This window comes from Salarias fasciatus, chromosome 12 (assembly GCF_902148845.1).
Source record: "Salarias fasciatus chromosome 12, fSalaFa1.1, whole genome shotgun sequence".
NCBI lineage: Eukaryota > Metazoa > Chordata > Actinopteri > Blenniiformes > Blenniidae > Salarias > Salarias fasciatus.
Window position 1 is genome coordinate 2,826,094 of NC_043756.1, and position 24,275 is coordinate 2,850,368.

The following is a 24,275-nucleotide window of genomic DNA, read 5'->3' on the forward strand; positions in this document are numbered from 1 at the left end:
GAAGCAGCTACGTAACCTTTTTTTGTTTCAGTTGTTTAAAGAACATGATGAGAAGGAAGAACTGAGAACAGGAAAAAATTAGAAAATAATCAAGCAAATTCCGGTGTTTCCCGTTCAAAAGGAAGATGGAAGACGTCACTCCTCTTTCTATATTTAATTTTCTAACTATTATTATATATAGGTCCACTTCAGTGTTACAGGTACATGTGAAATGCAACAGATACTTCAAATACATGCAAGATGCATACAAACACACAAACTGGACTTGAATAGTAGCTAAAAACCCCAAATCAATGGATGAAACTTTAAATTAAGCTTTAAAAATTTAAATATTAATGTGCACGAAATCAGTCTTTCCCAATAAAGCACTGTTCTCACAACATATAAGTCTTTTACATGATTTAAAAGCGAGTCACACTGCTCTAATAAACACGTACAAACAGGAAATGAGGTTAAAATAGGAAGCGTTGACAAACTAGCTTCAAAATGAACCTTTATTGAGGATGATGATGGCTGCCGGATCAAGAATTAACCAATCAAAACTAGTCATTTCCAAACACAGGAAGTAAATCAGATAAGCCAACAGGACTCAGACTGAAAGCTTACAAACACACACTCTGTGTGTGTGTGTGTGTGTGTGTGTGTGTGTGTGTGTGTGTGTGTGTGTGTGTGTGTGTGTGTGTGTGTGTGTGTGTGCGTGTGCGTGTGTGTGTGTGTGCGTGTGTGCGTGTGTGTGTGTGTGTGTGTGTGTGTCTATGTGTGTGTGAAGACAACTTGACAAAACACATTATTGATTTCTTAAACAACGAGGAAGAAAAAGAAAATGTGCTTCTCTTGCAGCGGATGTGTTGTGATAAATAATCCAGGAGGACAGACCTTCACATACATGAAAGCTGCAAGCGGGAATATGGCCGGGATCAAATATTGAACAGGCTTCCCTCCCTGCGGGGGAACATGTGTGCATTGGGCTCACAGGGCTCACCGGACGACGTGACACAGTGCTGGTGTCCTGGAGGTCTCTGAAACCTGCAGCATGATGACCCCCATCAGAAATCATTAAAGATAAAACTGCTGGGACCAAACAGCTGATTGCTCTGTGACACTGGAGAATCATGATATGGCCACTTTAATGTCGCTTTTTAGGGTTTTTATGCTCTAGATTATTAAATAAATGTATTTTTGATCAGTTTAAGACTTTAAAACGGACCTAAAATAGCATCTTAAGTAAGTGCAAATATCGTTTAGAAAAATATATTATTTCATAAAATGTTTTTCTGCTCTGAAGGGTAAATATAGAAAAACCCAATTCCTGCTTGATCCAGAAGGCCCCCTAATTGAGACCTGAAACATGTCGGTCTTTTATTCCAGGTGTTCATCAGCGTCGGACTGTTCAATCACCCGGACGGTGAGGATCTGGAAATCAGACCCACCAGGTGAGACGCGCCGTGGCGCTCCATGAGGAACCCAAAGCCTCTGGGAGGACGGGACCCCTCCTCTCCTCCGCTCGTCTCCCAAAACCTGAGCGTGACCTCGGCGGGCGCCGTGAGGCGGTTTCTGTACTGCACTCTGACGCTGACAGGAGCGGTGAGGACTCCGACCCCTGGAGACCCCACAGAGCAGAGAAGAAGCCTGAATACAGGACAGACTGCAGAATCCCACCCTGAAGAGTCCATCGTCTCTGTCTGCTCTCACCTCTGTGTTTTTCTATTTCAGCCAAGCAGACGGACAACATCCAGAGAGGCGGCGCCGCCCGAGAGCCGGGGAGTCTGGGAAGGCTGGAGAAGACGGAGAAGGAGCACAGACACTGCAGGCCGCTGGTCCCAGGAACTCTCAGCTCCACCTGCTTCACCTTCTCCGGCTCGTCCGGTCGTCCTGAAACACACAAGCGGGGCTTCGCATTGGAGGCGGGGAGCCATGTCTGCTGCACGTGTGATGAGGCGGGTACCGTCGTCCTGCTGGCTCCGCCGGCCTGCCTGGAGAGGTTGTAAGCGTCTGTCTTTGGACAGCAGAGTCAGGACGCTCTCCCAGACCAGGCAGCCGGAGCGTGAAGCGGCCGACAGGCGGACGTCCACCTCCACCCCCGCATCCACCTGCCGGTACTCCACAACCTCCACCTGCAGCGTGAACGGACCCTTCTTCAGCTCGTCCACGGGCTGCAGGGTTTTTAAAGTCTGACGCAGACGGACGAGGCCTGAAATAAAGACCAGAGGTTCCCTCAGCCTGCGTTTATAATGAGTCCTGCTCGGCCTTCCTGGTCATTATTGCATGTTTTTGAGGTTGTTTTCACTCATTTTACATTTGTTGTAGAAATTCTGATTTCCTTTTTTCATAATATGGTTTATTTTGCAGGTCCTTTGCTTTCTGTCATTGATCTTTTTTGTGTAATTTGTCAATATTTTTGGGGCCTTTTGCATTGCATTGTGGTCTCATTGTATTGCATGTTCATTTTTTGAAAACTTTACAAGCAGCTGTTGGTCATTTTGTGCTTAAATTAGGTTTCTTTTGATCCACTTTTGTGTCCTTTCAAAATCTGGAGTGATTTGTATTTCATTTTGTCAGCTTTGGGTCTCTTTTTGTCCCTCTTTCTTTTAAAGCACATTAATGTGGCTATTTTCATTTTATTTAAGATGCTCTCTGTCTGGTTTGAGTTGTTCTTCATTCATTTGTCACGGGTTGTTTCATTCTCGTGTCTGCTTGTTTCTGTGTCACGGTTGTGCAATATTTGACTTTTGAAGTTTATTTGAATCGTACTGTGGGTTATTTTGCTACTTTGCCAGTAGCTTGTGTGTTTCCTTCCTAACTTTTTACAATGATTTGTGTGTGAATTTATCCATCTTTCACACCAGTTTGTTTGGTGGTTTTGCATGTTGTGACCCATCCTTTTGCCATTGTTGGGGTTTGTAACACTTACCCAGCTCTATTTTAAACCTGTTACATTTTGTCACATTTTAAAGCTTCTGTTTTTCATTTTAAAGTTTGTGCCATTCATTTTATCTGCTCTGTGCAACATTTTCTTCATTTGGCCTGTCTGGCTCGCCCTCAAAACTTTTTTCAGTGACTTTTGTATTCTGAAAGACTTTAATTGGGAACAACTACAGTCACATAGCGGAGATGATAAAACACTGAGTTAGACTTGTGTGCCTAGGGCAGGGCGTTAGTGAGAGATGATCAATGATTTGTGTTTCACCAGCTGGGCTGAGCCTGAAGTTTCCGTCAGTGAGCAGGATGAGTGTCAGTCTGCTGCACAGGAACTCTGGGAAGCACAGCGGGACGTCTCTGTACTCCGAGTCTGGATAGTCCCAGCCATAACCTGCAAGGCTGCAGAAGCGCCTCAGCACGGGAGTCTGCAGCCTGACACACACACACACACACACACACACACACACACACACACACACACACACACACACACACACACACAAAGACAACTTTAAATAATCAGTATGAGTTCAGTCATGTTTACTTGTTTACCTCCCAGAGACAGGTTTATGTAGGAGCACAGATTCTGAATGAAAAGCTTCTGATTTACTAATTCAAGTTAAGTTAAAAAAAAAGGCTCAAAATGTACTTCAGTAAAAATTATAACTGAGTTTTTTGTAAACATTGGTCTATGCATGACTTCACTGCCTGCAGCAGGAAGCCACATTGTTACTGTAGTAGGACACTACTTTCACTGAACCAGTACATTACTTCAAAGAATGACATTACTTCAAAGAATACTTCGTTACCCGCAGCAGTGCGTTACTTTGCGCATTGCTGCTTTACCTGCAATTCAGTAACGTGAAAACCACGTGACGCTTCTCTGCGTCTGCGTACAGACGTCCCGGCGTGCGCGTGCTCGCTCTGAGCACGTATTTGACGCAGAGGTACGCAGAGCTCGGCAGGCCGTCGCTGTGGAGGACGCTGGACTTCAACACCCTGTGCGCGCGGTAAACGTGAACGTAAAATAAGTACACGGAAAATAAAGAGAGCGACGCTACGACGCAGCTGTGCACGTTCCCCATGATCAACACGATCAGTTAAAGAAGAGTGAACCTTCAATCCTGCTGTGGGAGATATCTGAAAGTACGGCGAGCACAGAGGGACAATACACACAGCTTCGACTATTCACAACACACGGATTCTCTCGGCCCGTGCTTACTTGACTTTCGTGTTTTAATAGAAAAGTCCAAATCAAAAAGCACTTTAGATATTACTGTATTTATAACCGTATAGATGGATGTTAGGTGGGAAACTAGTACTACCTATTATTACTTATTAATAAAGATATTAGAATGTATCTGTTTGTCATCACACTTCATTCCAGATTAGCATACTTAAAAAAAATGTTTTCACCAAGTCATTGTCTTCTATAAGACAGAGAATAATCATATAATGTCGTCCATTTAAGCTCAAAACATTCTGGTGTATATTTTCAAAAGATCAATTGTTTGAGGCTTTGAAGTGACAGTTTCCTTCTGTATGGCAGCAGGGAGAACAGCTGATGTCCAAGTCTGCATGCTCTGCCTGTTCATGTGGGTCTCCTCCAACAGCCATATGAGGCCCCACAGTGTGTCTGAGCTGGTGAGGAAGTACAGTCACTCTCTGTTTGTGTGTCAGCTGGAATGTGAACAGCTCCCTTGCTGTGTATGCAGATTTTGAGTTCCAAAATACTTTTTTTAACTACATGGTTTTATGAGAAATGAACAAAACTCTTTCACTCACTACCTGAAGTCCTTAAAAAGTTTTTATTCTCAATTATTTACATATATATTTAATCTAATTTACACACTTTCCAAGGCATAACTTACATTTTTCACATTCTCTGACTGTAAAGCTCTGACTAACATTTGCGGTATTGTACAAATTTATGAAAACTTATTCAGCAATTTATTTGTTTATTCAAAAGTCAGTTAACAAGCCTGTTGTTAAAACACACGACTCAGCAAAAAAGCCCTGCACTGGTGTGTTGAAAACATTCACTGCTAAGGCGAATCTGGGCGTCATCCAGTGTCTTCAGAGGGTTCCTGATGCAGACGTTCTCCTGACAGCAGACTGCTCAATTCTTTTGCTCCTTTTCATCCAAACAGCAGAAGCAACACAATGCAGACTGAATTCACAGCGATCAGCGGCACTGCAGGACAAGAAGAGACATAAAAAAAGAAGAGACACAATCAGTCATTAAAAGCTTTTTATGGTCACTATTTTTTAAGAGGAGAAGCTACAAACACAAAGGGTGAAGGCTACTGGTTTAAGGATGGCACCAAGGTGTGTTGTATTTAAATTGTATTATTTTCATGTGACATTTGTATGATAAAATGTGATTTGATTTGCTGATATATGGAGTTAAAAAAACATTTGCTGATTCATTGTATTTACCATATATGATTCAGACAAACAATGAAAGTGGATGTTTATAAGACATTATTGAGAGGCTGTGGTGATTGGAGGCAGTGGCACAGTGTAAAAGACTGAGCTCAACACATGTTGGGCAGGTGAGAGATTGTTTAAGAGGTTCCAGGTTGAAGTGATTTGGACACGTGCTGAGGAGAGGTGGCCGATATTTTGTACAAAATTAGGCTGGAGATGGATCAGGAGGAGAAGAGGAAGAATAACTCTGCCTTATGACAGTGTGTGTGTGTGTGTGTGTGTGTGTGTGTGTGTGTGTGTGTGTACCTCTCATCACGGTCCTCACTGATCGCACCAGGTTCATCAGCTGCACTTTGATCCCTGGTTCGTCTCCAAATCCTCCGACACTTTGGTCCACTCCCCACCCGACTGAGCGACACACACACAGGCTGTCAGTCACTCTGTTTCTGTGTGTTGGTTTCAGCACCGCTACACTGTATTACACGCGCCTACAGAACTTCAAATCACAGTGAAAACACCCCCGCCACACTGGTGCAGTAGGCACTGAAAACTGTGAGAGTTGGAAGGTACTTAGCATTAGCTCAGCAAATGGCTAACACGTTTATGAATGTGCTGAAAGAAAAGGGTGACATTGAATTAAATCCACTTACTTTTACTCAGAAACCTCTCTTCGTGTAACACAGCGACAGCGTTAACGCAGAGGATCGCAGCCTGAATCAGAGAATATAACGTAAAAGCCATGTTGACTCCCTGCGACAAGCTAACTGTGGCTAACAGTGTTTAGGTATGACGTAGCCTAAGGCTGCCGAGGAGGGACAAACTTCACCACCACGGATAAGAAAAAAAAACTTACTGTTCTAAATCGTAAACAAAAAAATTGTGCAAAACCACAGATTTATATAATTTCTCTACTACAAGCACTATCTGAAACCTTTAGAAAGATAAATTACACTTCTTTTCAAGATTTTCAAATTCATTCATTCAATTACGACTAATTTCTCAATGATTTTATTTCTAACTTCTCCTTCTTAAATACTGTGGGATAAGAAATGTGTTTCCAAACTACTCAAAGTAATCTTGAACTAATTTATTTTTTAACCAAAAGGTAGTAATTTCAAATTGGGATTAATGATGTATTTCTGTTCTAAGTTCACAGTGTCTTGGTTGCAGCTGCCTGAGACAGCCATAAGGTCATAAATCACAGAAGTTACATAATTCAATTTGGAAAAAAATACAGATATACTTTTGTGTAAAATGTATTCAATTGAATGTCTTTTCAATAAACTCTGAGTCTGTCATAGTTTGATTGTAGCTTCACAAATCTAAATATTTTCTCATTTCTTCCTTAAATTGTTTCGCACCGTCATCGAAGAATAACTATTCTCATCTGAAGCTTTTGCATGCTTGTTTGATGTTTTTCTATCTTTGTATTGAACAGATGATCTGAGGAACTGCCAGAATAAAAAGCTTTATACTGTTTTTATAGCCCCAGTGCAGCTGAGCTGCCTTAATTATTATTTTACATCCCAAAACAGTGGCCCAGAAGGGCCAATGCCACAATGCAGTCACAAAAAGCCACGACACAAATGCACAACACAACAGCAAAAAGCCACAACGGAAGCATGTAGCGGTCAAGACCGAAGACATCCTACATATGCGCCTCATTATGTGCTGCAGCATTATCCAGCACCACAGCCATACGACTTGGTACATGTCTACAGGCTCATGAGGCCTCTCCACAGACAGGAGCACGAGTCTGGTTTGAATCCCAATGACAATTTCTCTGATGTCTTCTCTTTCCTTTTCAGTCAGACTGTTCAGCTTCAAGTCCCAGCGTCATTTATATCAAGCTTGTTCAAGCCCGTTTTCCTCCTGAAGCTCATCTTCTCTCTGTTGCAACACATCAATATCATGTTTATTGGCCTTCATGGCTTCAGTCTTCGACTCAAAACTTCTTCAGAAAATAACTTTGGGCACCCCAACTTTTCACTAACGTTAATGTTGGTCAAGTCTGCTTCAAAGCATCTGCTCTCACAGGACCCGTGCTCTTTTACAACATAATGTGGAACGCTGTCCTGAAACTGTCATGTAAATAATTTGTGTTGGGGTCTGCCTCAGAATTTCTTTATAATGAATAAGGTGAATGAAGCCCCATTTAAAAGTATTTATCAATGTTACCCTGCAAAATCTTTCTTTGTGAACTTTAATTACAATCTAGATTTGAACTGTATCTACTGAGATTGTTGTTCATCTGTTCTGATAATGTATACATATCCATGAACTGTAGTAAGTTATGTGGAGATTTATCTTGGATAATGTCTTCTGCATCTTTGAGGTCAAGCTGCAAAAAGCACATTTCTGCTTTGTACGGTGTGCCACTTCAGTTGAAAAGAAATACTGCCAATCTAATAAATGTCATTATTCTCACAAAGTTGATTGTGCACAAGTGTAATTTGTGGATAATTTGCTAAAGAAAACTCTTTTCGGTGTGTGTGTCTTATTGAAAGACACACACTGCTGCAGTAATGCACACATAGACAAACAGAAGGACGACTGACAGGCATCACCTGAAACTTGACTTAAAATACGCTCTTCTGGGATTCTAATAGAGAACCATCTGGATTCATGAACTTCATCGTGAACACTTGGAACATTCCAGTTTGGGTCAAACCGTCCTGGTTTGACCCAAACCCAAACCCAACCCCAGTGTGTGTGTGCCCAGGGAAACTCTGGGTTTATGCACATGAAATAGAAGAGCTGGCCTCATCCATATGTTATCAAAGTATTATTTAATAAATATATTTTAAGAACATTTTTTGAATTGTTGCCATTTTTAAAACATTGAAGAATCTCATGCTCCCCCAGGGGTGTGCACACCGCCATCTGAAAAACACTAATGGAGATAATGAAACAGAAGAATGTAACTCACACTGGACTCAACAGATGAATAGTATCTCGGTTACTACTAAAACACAAAGAAGCTGTGTGATGTAAAGTGAGGGAGGCTGCAGGCCCACTGATTCTGCAGACGTCTGCTGTTTCATTATATTTAACGAAATGTTCAGAGTGACTTCATGAGAAAACTTTATTCTTCTCTTTGCTCCCTTTCATTTAAACTGATGAAAATTATTCTGTATTGTTAAAGTGATTTTTTTTTCCATATTTACAATGAATGAAATAAACTAAAGTTAGAACTAAGCAGACAGGTAAACAATTACAACAACAACATCCACCCTTCGGTCCTCAGCAGCACCTGGAACACTGAGTTCTTCCATAGAACACCTTCTCCTTTTGCTGCACTGACCGAAATAACTCGTCACCGATCCACATCTTAGTTTCTCAAACCTCTTTTTTCACACACATTTACATGACACTTGAAAATGATCTGGCTTTTTTTGCATTCCTTTGCCTTTGTTCTGTCTATTTCTTGATTTTCTGAGTGATTGCCTAAAGTCACATTTCTATTTGTTCATTTTTGGGGGAGTCATGGTGAACGTTTTATGGACGGTGGGAAGAAACCAGAGCACCCGGAGGAAACCCACAGACCAATGAGGAGAACGCATTCAGGCCTCTGCTCGGAACAGGAATGGTTCTGGACCCTGGGTAGTCTTTCCTTTTTCTTCTTTCCCCCCCTCCCCTAAGCCACAGCCGCCCCTGCCCACTGGCTCCTGGGGGCAGCTGTGGCTTAGGGGGGAGTCTTTAAATCCAAATCCTTCTGTTAACGATAAAGAGAGATTACGGTTATGAAAACATATTATAAAAAAAATTTGTAAGTTTTCGTACAAAAGAATGATTACGCCTTGCACGGTTCTGCCCAGTCATGATGTTCTTTGGTGCAAATATGTTACCACCAAGATCACACATCTTAATGAAACCATCATCATTCAACAACACTGGGCAAACAACCGACCCCTCTGGATTCTCCTTAGTCGATACAATCACTGGAGCACAGTCAGCAAGAACATCAGACCTCTCGGAGGCAGAGCCATCTTCCTGTGTCACTGGAACCTGCTCTCCACCGTTCTGCTCCGTTTCAGTGTTCCTTGGTAAAACTATGTCACCATGAAAACAACACATCTTAATGAAACAAACATGATCAAACACCACTGGGCAAACAACCATCCCCATCCGGTTCTGCCCAGTCTCATTGTTCCTTGGTGCAACCTTGTCAGCAGGAAGATCAGAGCCCTCAGTGGCAGAACCACCTTTGTTCATCACTGGGAAAACAGTCGGCGCTTTACCACTACATTCAGTCTCCATGACCATTGGTGCAAATGCGGCACGAGGACGATTCGACTTCTTAGTAGCAGAACCACCTTCATGCATCCCTGGGACAACAACCTGTTCTCCATAGTTCTGCTCTGTCACTGCGATAGTTGGAGCACATGTGTTACCGGTAAAATCAGACTCCTCATAAAAATAACCATCTTCGTTTGTCTCTGGGGTAACGACCTGCTCTACATGTTTCACTGGAAAAACAGCCTGCATTTTACCGCTACATTCAATCTCCGTGATCATTGGTGCAAATGTGACACGACGACGTTTTGACCTGCGAGTGGCAGAACCATGGTGTTTCACTGGGAAAACAGTCTGCACTTTACCACTCGATTCAATCTCCGTGATCATCGGCGCAAATGTGACACGACGACGCTTTGTCACTGCGATAGTTGGAGCACATGTGTCACCAGTAAAATCAGACTCCTCATAAAAATAACCATCTTCATTTGTCTCTGGGGAAACGTCCTGCTCTACATGGTTCCTGGATAAACAGACTTTCTCATCACCTATTTTCTGCATTTCATTACTGATCCCTTGTTCGTCACGATCCTCTTTCGAGCCTTCATGACGCTCTTCAGCTAATTGCTTTGCTATGTGTTCAGGCGGAACGGCCTCCGAAGTTTGCTCTCCTCTAAAAGCGCTCAAAATCCAGTCAGCCCCAAAAATCATGGTTGCTTGGTCAGAAAACTATTGAAACAACAACAACAAAATGAGAGTTTGCCTGGTGCTGCGAACGCTAGACTAATCTAAAGACCAGTGACTGGCTGAAGGTCTCAGTAAAACCTCTGAGCAGTGGAGGCTTTCATCTTTTAACAACTGATGACGTCACCGGCTGAAGGTTGCCTAGCAACAGCAGCGCTGAGTCGCTTCTGCCAGTCTCACGAAGGAATGATGTCATTGTAAAACGGCCTACCCGAAATATCCGGTTTGGTTCCGCTTCCGTTCCGTCAGAATATATTGTCCCTCGGAAACAAAGCCTGCTGGAACAAAACTACAGTACAACAGTTTGGGCGTTTTTAACTTTCAGATTTCAGCTTTATAAATGTGAATATTTGATCGTCTCTTGATAAACTACAAGCAGAAATTGGACTGGGACTTTTTTGTTTTTGAAAACAGAAACTCTCAAATTTGAAACTCTGGAGAGTATCAACTAGCTTGGTTGAACTATAAACACAGATTTTGAATCATATTGTACAATCATTACCAGCTGACAATTGTACCTTAAGAAAAAGACATTTCTGCAGATTATAGCTCAAATATTGTTTAGCAAATTTTTACCTGTCAAATGAAGTTTTAGATAGAAACAATCTACAAGCACTGGATGGATCTGCAGTTTATTTCAAGATCATGACAAGAATAATCTTTGAAATTTTTGAAGCCACTAAAATGGGATCTTTCTAAAAGTTAAAAAATAGTTTGAGTCATGTTACATGATATAAACAGAGCAAAGGAGTAAAACAGAAGAGATATTTTCAGCCACTTCAAGAGTTCATTGTAAACTAAAGAGTTGACGGTTTGCTCACACCTCAAAACATTAAACCATTTCTGATTGTATATTTTCAAAGGTAATGTTTTATGGTGCTACAGAAATCTAAATGTAAGTTGTGCACAAAAGCGATTTAAGAATGTGTCACAGTCTTAAACTTTTTCTGACATTTTTCAATCTGAGCAGCTCATGGAAAGAGTGCAAAGTGATCCATTAAAGAGCAGACACACAGATGCAGAGAAAATATTTTCAAATATCAGTTTTATATTGGAAAATTAAGATTCTTGCAGATTATAGTTCAAACTTTCAGGAGTTTCCACCTGTTTTTGGACTGAATCTGTGGTTGTACTACCTGCAATAAATAAGAACAAGAAACAGAAATTCATGAGAATAAAAATCTTTATTAGTGTTTTATGAAGTCTGCATAATATGCCACACGCCTGAGAAGCTTATGGTCAGAAAAACAAATGAAAAAAAATAAAATAATAAAATAAAAAGGAACTGCTCTATCAATACCGCCCTCTACTGGTAAAACAACTGCGACATCTACTGTACTGACTGCTTTGCAAAAAGATTACTGTTAAATACACACATACTGTACTACTGTTATGTATATGCATGTCTGGTCCACGTCAGTTCTGTCATGTGTTTTATTTTGTTTTTTTTTTCTCTTCACATTCATATGTTGTAGGCCAAAGATAAAAACAATGTAACACTGGACCCTAACACATGGTTCAGCTCCCCAAATCCAAACTTCACTAGGTGCACTTAGAGTACAATCACTAGTGCCGCATGGTAAACACGTTTACATCATAAAGAAAGGAAGGAGAGCGAGAGAGAGAGAGAGAGAGAGAGAGAGAGAGAGAGAGAGAGAGAGAGAGAGAGAAAGAGAGAGACAGGGAGGGACATGTCAAACTCGCAACAGCCACATAATGAGTTTAAGCCTTTAAGTTTTGTTGTACACACTGTATTTTATAGACGGAACAGATACGATAACACACATCAACACAGAATGTCCCCGTTGGCAGGCACATCCGCTCTCCTCCCCTGTCTGTAACATTGAGAACGCCAATTTATTCAACAAGTTGACCTTAAAACCCGCTTGACTGAGCACCAAAAGGCTACAAGAGGTCACGTGTGTTTTTTTTTCTTAAAAAGAGAAAAGGGTGAACGGGTGAAGAAATGAATGAACGGATGAATGAATGAATGGCCATTACAAAGTTTCACAAGCCTCTGGAATCATTACAATTGTTAAACAGGAGGAGTAGAGTCTTGGAGGAAATCTGTTGGTTTGCGTACTTCAAAAGCACCACATTTCTTTGGAAAACACAAAGCTTGTGCGGGGCAGTGACTTTTCTTGTTAGTTAGTTTGTTTGTGTTGTTGTTGTAAATTAACCGGGTAAAAACGGAGGAATGGTCGGCGCCCTTCACTTTAAAAACAACCGTGGTCTTGAAAATATTACTTTAATAAAAAGTGAACGACAGAAAGTCTTTAAGTAGATTTATATATAAAAATACATGAGAATACAAAAAAGTAGCAAAACAATGGGGACAGAGGCTGAGAACAGGATGAGACCTTCAGATCCTCCCTCGCCTGGGAGCACCGCGGACCCCCAAAGGCTTTCTGATGCGCTCTGGTCCCGGCCCGGCGGGGATCGAACCGTCGGCACACGCGGCGCCGCACGGCAGCCAAACGGAAGGAAAACACAACGAGAAACCGGACTGGGCTTTAGAGTTGAGGGTGTTCTGAGATATTTGTTTTCTTCTTTTTCTTTTCACTAACATTCCTATTCGTCCTTTTAAGACGCATGTCTTACAACGACACACATCGAGAGAAAAAATAAAATTAAAAAAAGGGGAGGCCGTTCTGGCAAAGGTGTTTCTAATTAACTTTTTTTTTTTTCCCCCAAACACACTGTGGCGCCTCCTTCAGAGAAGAACGGCCACCAAGGCCATCGTTTTCTTCGCCGCCTCCCCCAAGACTAAAAGTTTCCCAGAGAAAAGTAAACTCCGATAGAGAACAATGGTTTCGGGGGGGCGGGGTTGGGGCAGAAACCACTTTCGCATTCAAGCTCGCGTTACTCATACAAGCAATCTTCAATACTGAGAAACTATTCACAGATATTTTTGGTATTTCCCCTACTTCCTGGACTAGAAACCAATATACATTTTATTTGTACCACAAATAGATCTAATATTAAGGATTTGGGGAGAAGCAATTTAACAAGGTGCATGACAAACATGGGTAACAAAGTGCCAATTTTCTTTTTGTTGTTTTTACTAAGAAGTCTGCGTGTGTGTGTGTGTGTCTGTGTGTGTGCAGATAAAACAGGGATGTGGAACTGAGCTACAAATACAATGAGGTTTGTTACAGAAAATTTGTTTTGTGAGGTTTTTTTTTTTTTTTCTTCTTCCTTTAATTTCATGAGCGGACTCACAACTTGAGGTTGGTATGATCTTTGTGATGGGCTGTTTGTGTGTTTTTGTTGTTGTAGACTCCGAGGGGGCGCTTCCGTCGCGGTTTAGGACATACTGGAGCAGCGTGCAGACGGGGAACCCATCTGGGTCAGGACCTTGTCCAGCCACTGCAGCGGGCCGTTCAGGTGCAGCTCGATCCAGCAGGGAGTGCTCGTGACCGTCTGCCGCCTGCAGAGACACAGACAACATTTCAGAAAATACTGATATATGAAGACAGCAGAACAGACCGCCGGGCCAGCAGTGGCACTGGTTTGAATCGGCGAGGAGTTTGAATCCCGGCGCCGGGCGGGCGCTCACCTGTACTCGGCGCCCCAGCCTTTGACGAAGCTCATGCGGATCGTGCACATCCGGGTGAGCTGGTACACGGCCTCGAAGCCCTGGTTGACCGACTGAGCCAGCAGGGCTGCAAACTCCTGGTTGTTGAAGATTTTTAGATTACAGCCTGAAAGTACAAAAAATAAACCGGAAGCATTCTTAAAGTGAACACGACGTCCGTCAGTGTGACAGCATTTTGTTCTTTGTAGCAGATCAATCGGTGATTGTGTTCATTTCAGCCGTTTCTGAATAAAACGTCTCTCTGCAATCAGACCTTTACCTGTACATTAGCATTCAGAGCGCCGTGGAGGCCGCTTGAGAGGCTGCTATGGAAGCTGCGACATGTTGAAGTGTTTCTGACTGTGGTGGAATTAGTGCTTTTACTACAAGGCAGACGCTCACTCTCCACAAATCAGAGTGTTTCCTCTTCTAAACACATTTGAGGCGATGCGGAGCAGCAGGGCAGCCACATACAAATCAAAGAAGTCCTGGTTTCTGCGCCAACGTCTGAGAGTCGTACCTGGAGGAATTTTACACACGGTCGCTGGATGCCAGCCGTACCGCTGGTTGCAGTTTGGACTCTGGACAAAGATGGCGCTGTCACTCAGGCACTCTGCAAACACCTCGCCTCCGATGTAGTAGAGCCGAACTCCTCTTCCTGCGAACAGGCAACAAGCGAAGCTACGTATTACATTGAGACACTCAGGAATCTGAAAGTCTTCCATCGGGATTTTCCTCTCGAATGCTGCATGCAAGCCAAGCGCACCTATGTGCCTCCGGGTCATCTCCACGGTGGCGTTCCTGTTAACGTTGGACAGCAGGCCCAGGCAGAAGCGCTCGGAGTTGGACGGGTCTGTGAATCCGTCCACCGTCAGCGACGGCTGCGAGGCGTGAAACGTCTCCCCGACGCGCTGGTTCAGCTCGTAGTACGCTATGGAGCACCAGAACGCCGGCTCCGAGTAGGTCACCGGCTGCAGGTCTGCGGGAGACGGCCGGAGAGCCGGGCTTCATTTCTACAGGAAGTCACAACCGAACGAGAGCCGAGCGACGGCTGGTCTGCTCCAGTCAGCGTCGGCACAAGTCAGAGTCACCGACTCCATGAATATGTTTATAGCGAGAAATGTAAAACAACAGAAACACGGAATCATAGCATCAGCTTGAAAAACCTGATTCAAATCTGAGAAGATCCGGATCAGTCATCCTGGACCAAAGCCAGGTTAGAACTGCTGTTTAGCTTCACCTTGAACGTTAAAGTACAAAATAAATAACCCACAACCCTACAGACACATTTCACCGATTAGCTCCAATCTCACATGAAGAGAACTGTCATTTAGCTGGTCAACTGGGGTGTGTGTGTGTGTGTGTGTGTGTCTCTCTCACCCATGCTGTGATTGACCGGAGACAGAGTGCTAGGGGACAGCTCTGCTGGAGAACCTGATGGGAAAAACACAGATCAGATCACCGAGGCGCTGACACCGATACCGGCTGGAAAAAGAGGAGCAGCAGGTTGAAAACCATCATCTGCAGGTGGAAAGATTAAAGCTTTGAAAAAGTTTACAGTTTTTACGGTTTCATGTTTCTTGATAAAAAAAACAAACGAATCTCTTTTCTCATGACTCTGTTGGACTTGGAGCCAAGGGCCACAGAGGAGCACAGGACGACTAGTCTAGGGTACCTGTGTCCATACTTTGATTCATCTGCTGATCGCTGGCCTCTCCGTCCTCGCTGATGTAGCCCGGCGGAGGCGTTTCTGCAGGAGGACATCAGGCCGTGATGACTGTGTCTGTTCCAGCCCCGACATGGAGGAAGCTCAAACTGACCGGCCAGGACGGGGCCGCAGAGCCAAACCCACCTGGTATATAGTTGTTGGGAGGTTCGATTCCCGCGGGGAAGTTTGTGTTCTCCGGTATGGAATGAGTGTAGTCGTCCAGAGGCGGCAGCTCTGGCAGGATTTCTGAGTGTCTTGGCACGAGGACAGGCGGCAGCACTGCGGGGTCCAGGTGAAAACATCAGCTCAACTCGAACAGATTCTTTGTTTTTTTTCTTGTGCCGATTAAAGGCTGTCGACGGGTTGAAAGTTTTCGGGTCAGAATGCACCGGAGCAGAGGGGACAGCGGGACGGCCTCACCTGGGGTCTCCACCCTCTGGTAGTGGTAGGGGTTGATGCAGACCTCGTCCTTCTTCAGGTGGAAGGCGTACTCGCAGGCCTCGATGGCGCGCAGCTCGTGGTGGCTGTGCAGGTCCGGCCATCGCCACAGGCGGCAGTAGATAACGTGGGGGAGCCCCTTCTTGTGGGACACCTGCAGGCGGCCGTCCAGGGATCTGAAGGAAAGACGCCGTCAATATCTGGCACCTCAAAGCTTTTTTTTAGCCCAGCAGCGGGGAAGGAAAGTCACCTGGTTTGGTCGGGGTAGCTGTACAGGCCTGACGTGTCCCACTGCTCTATCGTGTTCGGTGAACTCAGTCCCCATATTTCAGAGCAATTACTGTTCAGAGAGGAAACAAAGAGACAAACATGGATCATTCAGGACCATCAGGATTAGTGTGTAAGCATTAAAAGGGCTAATGGGAGAATAAAGGCAGAAAATTCATGTCCGGCTGTGGGAATGAAGGATGGGAACAAAAATAAAGAGAAGCGGAGAAGAAAAAAACGTTATGGGTTCTGCACACAATGAGTGAGACAAAGAGCATTCTTCAACATGGTGGCTTTGTATCAGAGACCGAAAATAGCTCAGAACTTCTGTCCACGGCTGTCGTTTCTGTCAGGAGGACTTATCTGGAGACGTTCAAACAAACACCGAAGACACACAATGGCACAAAGAGTCCAGAAGAAAAAAAGAGGGAGAGAGGAGGCAACCTTGGAAGGAACATTTCAGACATTCTCAAAACATTCACAAGAAAATGGAGAGAAAAAACACAAAACGACGGGAGAGTCCTTCCTCCTGAATGAATACTAGTGAAAATCCTACAAATACATCGACTCAGCTTCACGTGTGTGGTTCCTCTCAGGGCCGGAAACCATCGGTCCAGTGACGAGAACATCTGGAGAGGCTGGAAAGCCCTCATTTATCAACAGAACATGACGTGTTTCAGGTGAAATCAACAGATATCAACTAGAGATTCTGTCAAAGTTTGAGTTCAGCAACAGCTGCCAGAGGCCTCGTTTACACCTGGCATCGAAATGGGTTTAGAGCGGCGTGACGGATATTCTGCTTTTGATTCACGTGGTGAAAATACAGACGAAACTCCACCGGCATGTGCTGAACGCGCATGGCAAAGGACGTGATGGGAAATGGTGCTTTGTGTCGCGAGATGGTTTTCACCAGAGGACTGCCTGGATGTGGAGGGGGGCGTGGGAGACGCCACGTTAACCACGAGCGCCTGTTCTGGAGCCATGCGGACGTGCGTTCGGGCTGGATTCCTGCATGCATCCTGAATTTGATGCGTCGCAGCTCATGGCTAAGTTTTCCCAATCACGAATACAGGCAGGCAGATAAATAAGTGAGAAGATGACAGGCGTGAGTTCAGTCCGGTTTCATTCACAGCGAGCCGGCCGCCGTGCCGTGTCTCCGCAAACGGCCTCCAGCAATTCTCAGGCGATAAGAAGCAGCCTGCTATCTACAGACATCCAAACATGTGACGTGGTGGATTGGCGGGTGAATCGGCTGACGCAGAGCTCTGCACCATCAAGGCTGACTGGAAGATACGCTCAACACACACGCTCAAGTGTAAACTGCATGCTGGAGCTGTATGTGTGTGTGTGTGTGTGTGTGTGTGTGTGTGTGGTACCTGGGGATGGTGACACACTTGGTGTTGCAGTTCTGTGTGGTGATGGCTTTCTCCAGCTCGTCCAGCTGGCCCGTCTTCTTCAGCTTCTTCACCAGGCTCTTCACAGCCTTCTCCCACCACTTCTCCTCCTGTCCGTTCTGCTCGCCGCCGCCGGCGCCGCCCGGCCCGCTGCTCGACTTCCTCCAGCCCAGCAGCCTCTTCACCACGGGAGGGGTGAACGGCAGGATGGAGGACATCTTCCCTGGACTGAGCCGGGAGTCTCCAGAGGACTCAACACAAGCCTGCTCGCTCCGTTCCCTCTCTCTCACACACACACACACACACACTCTCTCACACACACACAGGCAGCTGGCAGGAGGGGTCCCGGAGCTGCAGTCTGGGCCCTTGGTGTGAGGGGCCCCTCCAGTGACCAGGCAGTCACAGCGTGGACGCCAGAGCTAGTAGGACCTCCTCCAAAAAGACGGGCGGCCTGTGAGAACGCCAGAAAGTTCATGATTACAAACAGAACTTTGACTTTAAAACCGTCTGCATGTCTCTCAGCCCCTCGCTCCTTTACTGTGCACAATAAATCCATTAATGAGAGCATTATTGAACATGTAGCAGGTTTATATGTGCAATTATTTGCTTTCAATCTCTGGGTTTGGATCAAACCTTTTCTACTGTGAAGAGATTGCATGTTCAGCCTGCCAGGATTCTCCAGGCAGTCCTGAGTTTACTTAGTGATCCTAAATTGCACATTTTCCCCTGCTTCAAGTGGTCCAGGAGACGGACGGATGCATTCATTCTTTTATTAATTTTGCGGCAGTAGGGCTGCACGATATTGGAAAAAACTGACATTGCGATTTTTTGGGGGCTTGCGATATATTGCGATATATATTGCGATATTAAAAATAGAAGAATTTTCACCAGATGACCTGAATAGCTCTATTTGGGGAGATGGCCACTTGAGAGAAATACGTGGTGTTTCATACCGCTTGTCAAGCGTTCGGATCATTTTTTTAAATCCCTCTTTAACGATCCACGGTGTTCAATGGCACCATGTCTTTCGCTAGGTAAAAAGTTATTGCATCCATGATTTGGAGTTCCTATCATACGGTGTTATGCCGGCGAAGGCTTCTGTAATTGTTTTTTGAGAAGATGAAGTTTCACCTGGGGTCTTGTGATGGCGTTTCAAATGGTCCAACAGGTTTGACGTATTACCTCGTGTTGAGGCAACCACGACGAGGCACTGTCGGCCGAGGACGTTTTTTTGTTCCGTATCGTCTTTTTTTATAGCCGAAATACATCCAAATTTCACATGTTGACCTTCTTTTGGGGACTAAATCCTTCGTCGTTTCCTCCTGCATGTCGCCTGTGTTCAGAGTGTAGTCCCCCCCCCCCCGCTGTGGAGGAGGGAGGGGGGCCGGTGAGTGCCGAGCAGGAGGGAGGGAGAGAGCGGCTATGTGGAGCATGGAGAAGCTTGCTGCTTTTACGAAGCAAAACAAAAGTTAAAAATAATAATAATAATAATAAAAATATTGCACCTCCTGCGATGTGACTATTGCACATGCACACATTGCGATGGCGATGTTCAAACGATATATTGTGCAAGCCTATGCGGCAGCTGAACGAAAGAGAAGGAAAACATGTTTGGCTAAGAGAACCGAGAACAACTTCAGTAAAACTAATCATGTAAAGTATGACTCCTATCAACATTTAAGAGTTAGAGTGAAGCAAACTACCGTTTTATTTTACGCATAATGGACTCTACGCACAACTTCACCAATTCCTGAACTTCAGGAGGCTCCTTGTTTCCTGTCTCTCATGATGAGCTGATTAATGCAGGTGTCCCTGACCTCTGTAACCACAACAATAATGGTCAGACACACCTGCATTAATCAGCTTGTGCTATCATGAAAGACAGGAAACAAGGAGCCTCCTGAAGTTCAGGAAGTGGTTGAGTTGTGCACAGAGCCCATTACATTTTTCCATTCTTTAAAACTACTTTAATCTCAAAGACTACTTGCCATTTTGTTTTGAATCTTGCTGCCAACACGTACGGTGGATTAACTGAATACGATGGATTGAATGGAAATAATTTACTTTATTTTAATATTACACTTCTCTAATGGAATACCGACTTACTGGGGTGTCATACATTTCCCAATATTTCTTTGGATTCTAGAAACAACTATATATTTCTTTCTTCCTGGTTTGATTTGTAGTTGTTTTCTTACAATTTCACCACATTTACTGAATTATTTTAACAGCTCCAGATGTATATTTGTCTCTTCATTTAATGACATTGCCGTTATTAGTGTGTTAAATGTGTGTGCACACATGTTCATTGATACATGCAGGTACAAAGGTTTGAAAATATTCTCCCTTTAACGTTTGATTCATAGAGTTGTCCTGTGTTTTTTAGGCGTTTACGATCCTCGGTTTAGTGGCGTTCCCCGAGGACAACAGTTAATTGTAGTCATTGATTGAACTTTTCCTTTTCAAAGACACAAAGATAAAAAAACGAGTGTTTTCACACCAAACACTGTCACGTGAACAGTCTTAAAACAGTTTAGTGGGAAATCAATAGTAGTGCAGATCAGTAGTATCTAAAACAGAAATGATAGCGAGGCAGCATGTAATCGGTGTTTTAGAAGTAACTGATATACGAACACTCCAACAACCACACTCACCTCCAGCAGTTCTCTGTTAACCTGCAGGAGGAGACGGATGCTGAGAGCAGAGCTCGCTACTGTTTAAGGTTTTGAGAAGACCATAATGATGAGCTTCCACCTCACTTTAAAGTTTAAAGGCTTCAGGGAGTTCTCCGAACACAGAGAACATGATCAGCTCCGCAGTGGCACCGCTTCGCCTTCACAGCTTCCAAGAAACAATGAGCAGGCTAGTTTTTGGAGTTATGCAAACAAATAGAGAATATAATAAACTACATCCTGTGAGTGTTGTTACAACCCAGGAAACAACACTCCTACATATTCTGTGAATTGAAGTTGAGTTCATCCCGCAGGAAGATCCACTGAGTGTCTGCTCAATGAAACGACAGACTTCGCTGTGAGAAAACTTCCCTTTCTACTTTACCTGAATAAATTCTAATCAGACTGAAAATCACACTGACTTTCATAAAAACAGAAGAGAGAGGAGGATCTGCTGACCGGCCCCCACAGTGCTAACACTCAGGACTGAAGTCAGCCTCACACTGACGGCCTCTGAGTCAAGAGTTAAGGGAAACATTAAGGGAAACGCTAAGGGAAGCAGATTTTCTGCTTTTACTTCTGTTTCTAGTTGTTAAGCATGTTTATCATGTTAAAAACAGTCTTATTTCTCTAAAAACTGCATATATTCAACACAATAAAACACATTAAGCAACATCTGGATTATAATTAAAACGGATCAAATAAAATTAAAATATTGTATTAATGAAACATTCTTTGCAGCAGTGCTCCACACACACTAGTAATATTTAACTGTGACTTGAATACGATTAATAAATGAAGAATAATAAAGTTAAAACTAATTAAGAACAGTGGCACTGTGGTAGAATATTGTGTCCATGCAGGTATACCTGTTGCTGATTTCTCTTCTACTTCTGTCTTAAAAAGGACACATTCTATTATAAAGACTGATTTGATTTCATATGAAAAGTCTCAAAATACTAAGAAGCTTTATTGTGATTGCAAGAGGAACAATCTATTGTAACAGCTACAATGTTGTCATTAAATAGCGTAATAATAAGGTAAATAAGGTGCAGACAAGAGTATTTACAGACTGTATATGTAGCTTGAGCAGAATATCCACTCATCCAATGAACAACAATATTAAAACTATTCAGTGACTTATTGATATAACAGAACATTTCAGTAACAGTCATTTTTTACAGATTCGGTTATTTTCGAGCAAAATACATGAAATAAAAGAAGAAAGAAGTATTTTCAAAACAGCTAAAATTGTGCTGATACAGCTGAGAATCCTCACTCAATGAATAGATCAAAACCAAAACCTTGGAGAAATTATGTTTCTTCAGCAGAAGTATTAATAGACAAACCCTAAATGAATTTATTAAAAGGATCATTCCGAAGGAAAAAAATATAACAGACTAGTATTATATAAATGAAGCAGCAGTCACTTCGACTGTTTGGAAGTGTGACTAGACGACACTGTCAACTCAGGATTTTGTTTGTGATTGTCTTTCGCCCTGGTGAAGGCCAGAGACCAGCTGAAAATGGGTCTGTGGCCCACCCGTTGAGAAACACGGCTGTCCATCAACTGTTGGAGGAGACTGTGCAAATCCACTGCTGAGAAACCTCGACTAAGGAAAAGCAACAAACAGAAGAGGTTGGGTTTGGAGAACAGGCCGGTGGAAATCTGTACCCTGGTCTGATGAGTTCAAATCTGAGAACTCTGACTCCATTTACTGTCTTTGTGCCAAACAGAAAAGATTAATGTAGTGGTTAGTTGGACCATCATTTATTATTGATGAGCCCAAACACACCTCCAGGCTGTGGAAGAGCTGTTTGACCAGGAAGAGAGACGGAGTGCTGCTCCAGATGACCTGGCTACTAAAGACGCCTGATCAGATCCCAATCCGGACAGTTTGGGATGAGATGGACTGCAGAGTGGAAGCAAAAATGGCTAAACAGTCCTCAGCAGTTCTGGAGACTCCATAAAGACTGTTGGAAATCCACTTCAGGCGACTGACAAGCTCATGGAGTTCATCCAGAGAAGCCCAAGAGTGTGCAGCAGTAGGCACAGCAAAAAGAGGCTTTTTGAAAAATTGTATATAGATAAAACAGGCTTTGAGTTATTTTTTATTACAGAATTCTATAGTGAAAACTCTTCGGTGAATATCTACAATGTAAATAAAAAACACTGAATGAGGTTGTTTCACAGGTGTGTGAGCATATAACTGGATTGTTGATCTATTTAGTATATATAACTTGTTCTATTTATGTATTGACATGTGTGACATTTTAGAGGACTTTTCAGTGCTCTGCTTCTCTGAATTGGTACAGTGCACAGTTGTAGGTTCACAAATTTTAATTGTATGAGACACAATACATTAGATGAAGAGCAAACACAGAAAGCTACTAGGAGGTGAACTTGGTGAAATTTCAGGTTTCAAACAGCAGAGTAAGTTTACCTGCTTGAATTACCTTCAGTAGTTCGAAAAATATAACAAAACGTGATAATCGGTAACTCTGTGCTAAAAATGAACCCCCCCCCCCATAAAATTTCCCTTAAATTCAGGAAGGAAAGCTACACCTCGGAGGCCAACTTCAGCGCCGTGCTGGAAGGCCGGCTGCTAGCTGCCTGCTGGGGGCCCTGCTCCACTCCAATCACAACAATAACTTCACCGGCGTTAGCCCGCAAAAAGCCCCCGAAATCAGCACCAAGCCTAACAGCGCAGACAGCACAGCTAACACGAGTCAGAACACTAGATTCACAGATGAGAGATAACGCAGCCGGGGCAGCTAACATTAGCTGGACCAAGCTAACAGACAGCTTGTTATCAAAAATCCTTTTGTTGTGATCAACAGTCCAGCGCGCTGCTCTGGAAGCAGCCTGTCAAACACTCCCGGGCTCATACAACACGGACAAATGTCATTTTGTGGACTTGATCCCTGCAGTGTTTCGCTTGGAAGGAGCCCCCAGCGCTCGGAGTGTTTGTCTCAGAAATAAAGCCAGAAAATGAGTTAGCATCGCGGACGAACTCTCCCAAACTGCTGCTCCCGCTGCTAACGGAGCTACCGCTCTGTCCATAAACATGCCGCAAAAGTCCACAAAGCTGCCGAGAGCGCGCTAATACTTACCCCAGTCTGGAAGTCCGGAGCTCCGCTTTGACGAACAAAGGCAGGCGCAGCTTTTTAATCGCGGCGCTGACATTAAAAGAGGCGTTTTGAATGAGGTTTGGTGTTTTCTCTGAGCTCCTCTGAAGCTGCTACAGCAGCTAGTTAGCCCGAGTTCGGTAGACCGGAACAACACGGTGCGGTGCTGGCTCCGAGCGGCCGCTAAGTCCCGCCCCCTAAATCGCTGATTGGAGGATTCCATCCGGAGCGCGTGCGGACATTGGCTCACCTCCCCGTCAATCTTCATTGTTTATCTGACAGCATGTGTTTACATCTCTCTCCATTATGTGCAGTTATGAGGAAAATCTAGCAACATGTAGGCAAAGTTTAACCCTTTACACCTCAAATTGCAGCTTTTAAAGTCTGAGACATAAAAGCAAATCAATATCAACCGTCCGTCATAAGAAAATAACCCCAAATCACTGTTTTCATTGCAGCAAAAACTCAATAAAAAGTTAAATGAAGCCATAATAATAATCTCTAACAAGACATTCACACAGAAACAAATAAATACGAATAAAAATCTCATAGTTTTAAATTACATGAAACATACAAAAACAAAGAAATGAAAGGAAAAATGTAAAAAAAAAAAAAATAATAAAATCAATGAAAAGAATTTCTTCTGGTGGTTCTGTTTCGATGCAGCCCTGCAGTTTGGTGTGGCTCCTCCCATCACTCAGGTCTTCAATTAAGCTGCATTGGCCTCACCTGCTGCCTTTATAAAAGGCTCCACCTCAGGG

At 43.6% G+C, this 24,275-nt stretch overlaps 3 protein-coding genes across 4 annotated transcripts; all 3 read right to left on the reverse strand.

Moving 5' to 3' along the window:
- Positions 1-504: 504 nt before the first annotated feature.
- Positions 505-4,134, reverse strand: LOC115397987 (uncharacterized). The gene is made up of 5 exons (XM_030104561.1): positions 3,766-4,134; positions 3,188-3,351; positions 1,946-2,191; positions 1,693-1,872; positions 505-1,600 (listed from the first exon to the last, which is right to left on the reverse strand). Exons 1-5 carry the CDS (start codon positions 4,002-4,004, stop codon positions 1,395-1,397), a joined length of 1,035 nt encoding a protein of 344 aa, XP_029960421.1. The 5' UTR covers positions 4,005-4,134; the 3' UTR covers positions 505-1,394.
- A 583-nt stretch (positions 4,135-4,717) lies between these two features.
- On the reverse strand, positions 4,718-6,148 carry LOC115397988 (immediate early response 3-interacting protein 1-like). The gene is made up of 3 exons (XM_030104562.1): positions 6,000-6,148; positions 5,656-5,757; positions 4,718-5,113 (listed from the first exon to the last, which is right to left on the reverse strand). The coding sequence occupies exons 1-3, from the start codon at positions 6,088-6,090 to the stop codon at positions 5,058-5,060; spliced, it is 249 nt and encodes an 82-aa protein (XP_029960422.1). The 5' UTR covers positions 6,091-6,148; the 3' UTR covers positions 4,718-5,057.
- A 5,350-nt stretch (positions 6,149-11,498) lies between these two features.
- LOC115397985 (mothers against decapentaplegic homolog 2) lies at positions 11,499-23,636 on the reverse strand. Of its 2 annotated transcripts, none has more exons than XM_030104559.1 (11): positions 23,500-23,636; positions 17,696-18,164; positions 16,303-16,392; positions 16,035-16,228; positions 15,759-15,893; positions 15,594-15,656; positions 15,287-15,340; positions 14,673-14,885; positions 14,427-14,564; positions 13,889-14,033; positions 11,499-13,759 (listed from the first exon to the last, which is right to left on the reverse strand). In XM_030104559.1, exons 2-11 carry the CDS (start codon positions 17,929-17,931, stop codon positions 13,636-13,638), a joined length of 1,392 nt encoding a protein of 463 aa, XP_029960419.1. In that variant the 5' UTR covers positions 17,932-18,164; positions 23,500-23,636; the 3' UTR covers positions 11,499-13,635. The 2 variants fall into 2 exon arrangements, with proteins under 2 accessions (XP_029960419.1, XP_029960418.1); XM_030104558.1 differs by having other exon boundaries at positions 15,582-15,656.
- Positions 23,637-24,275: the final 639 nt, after the last annotated feature.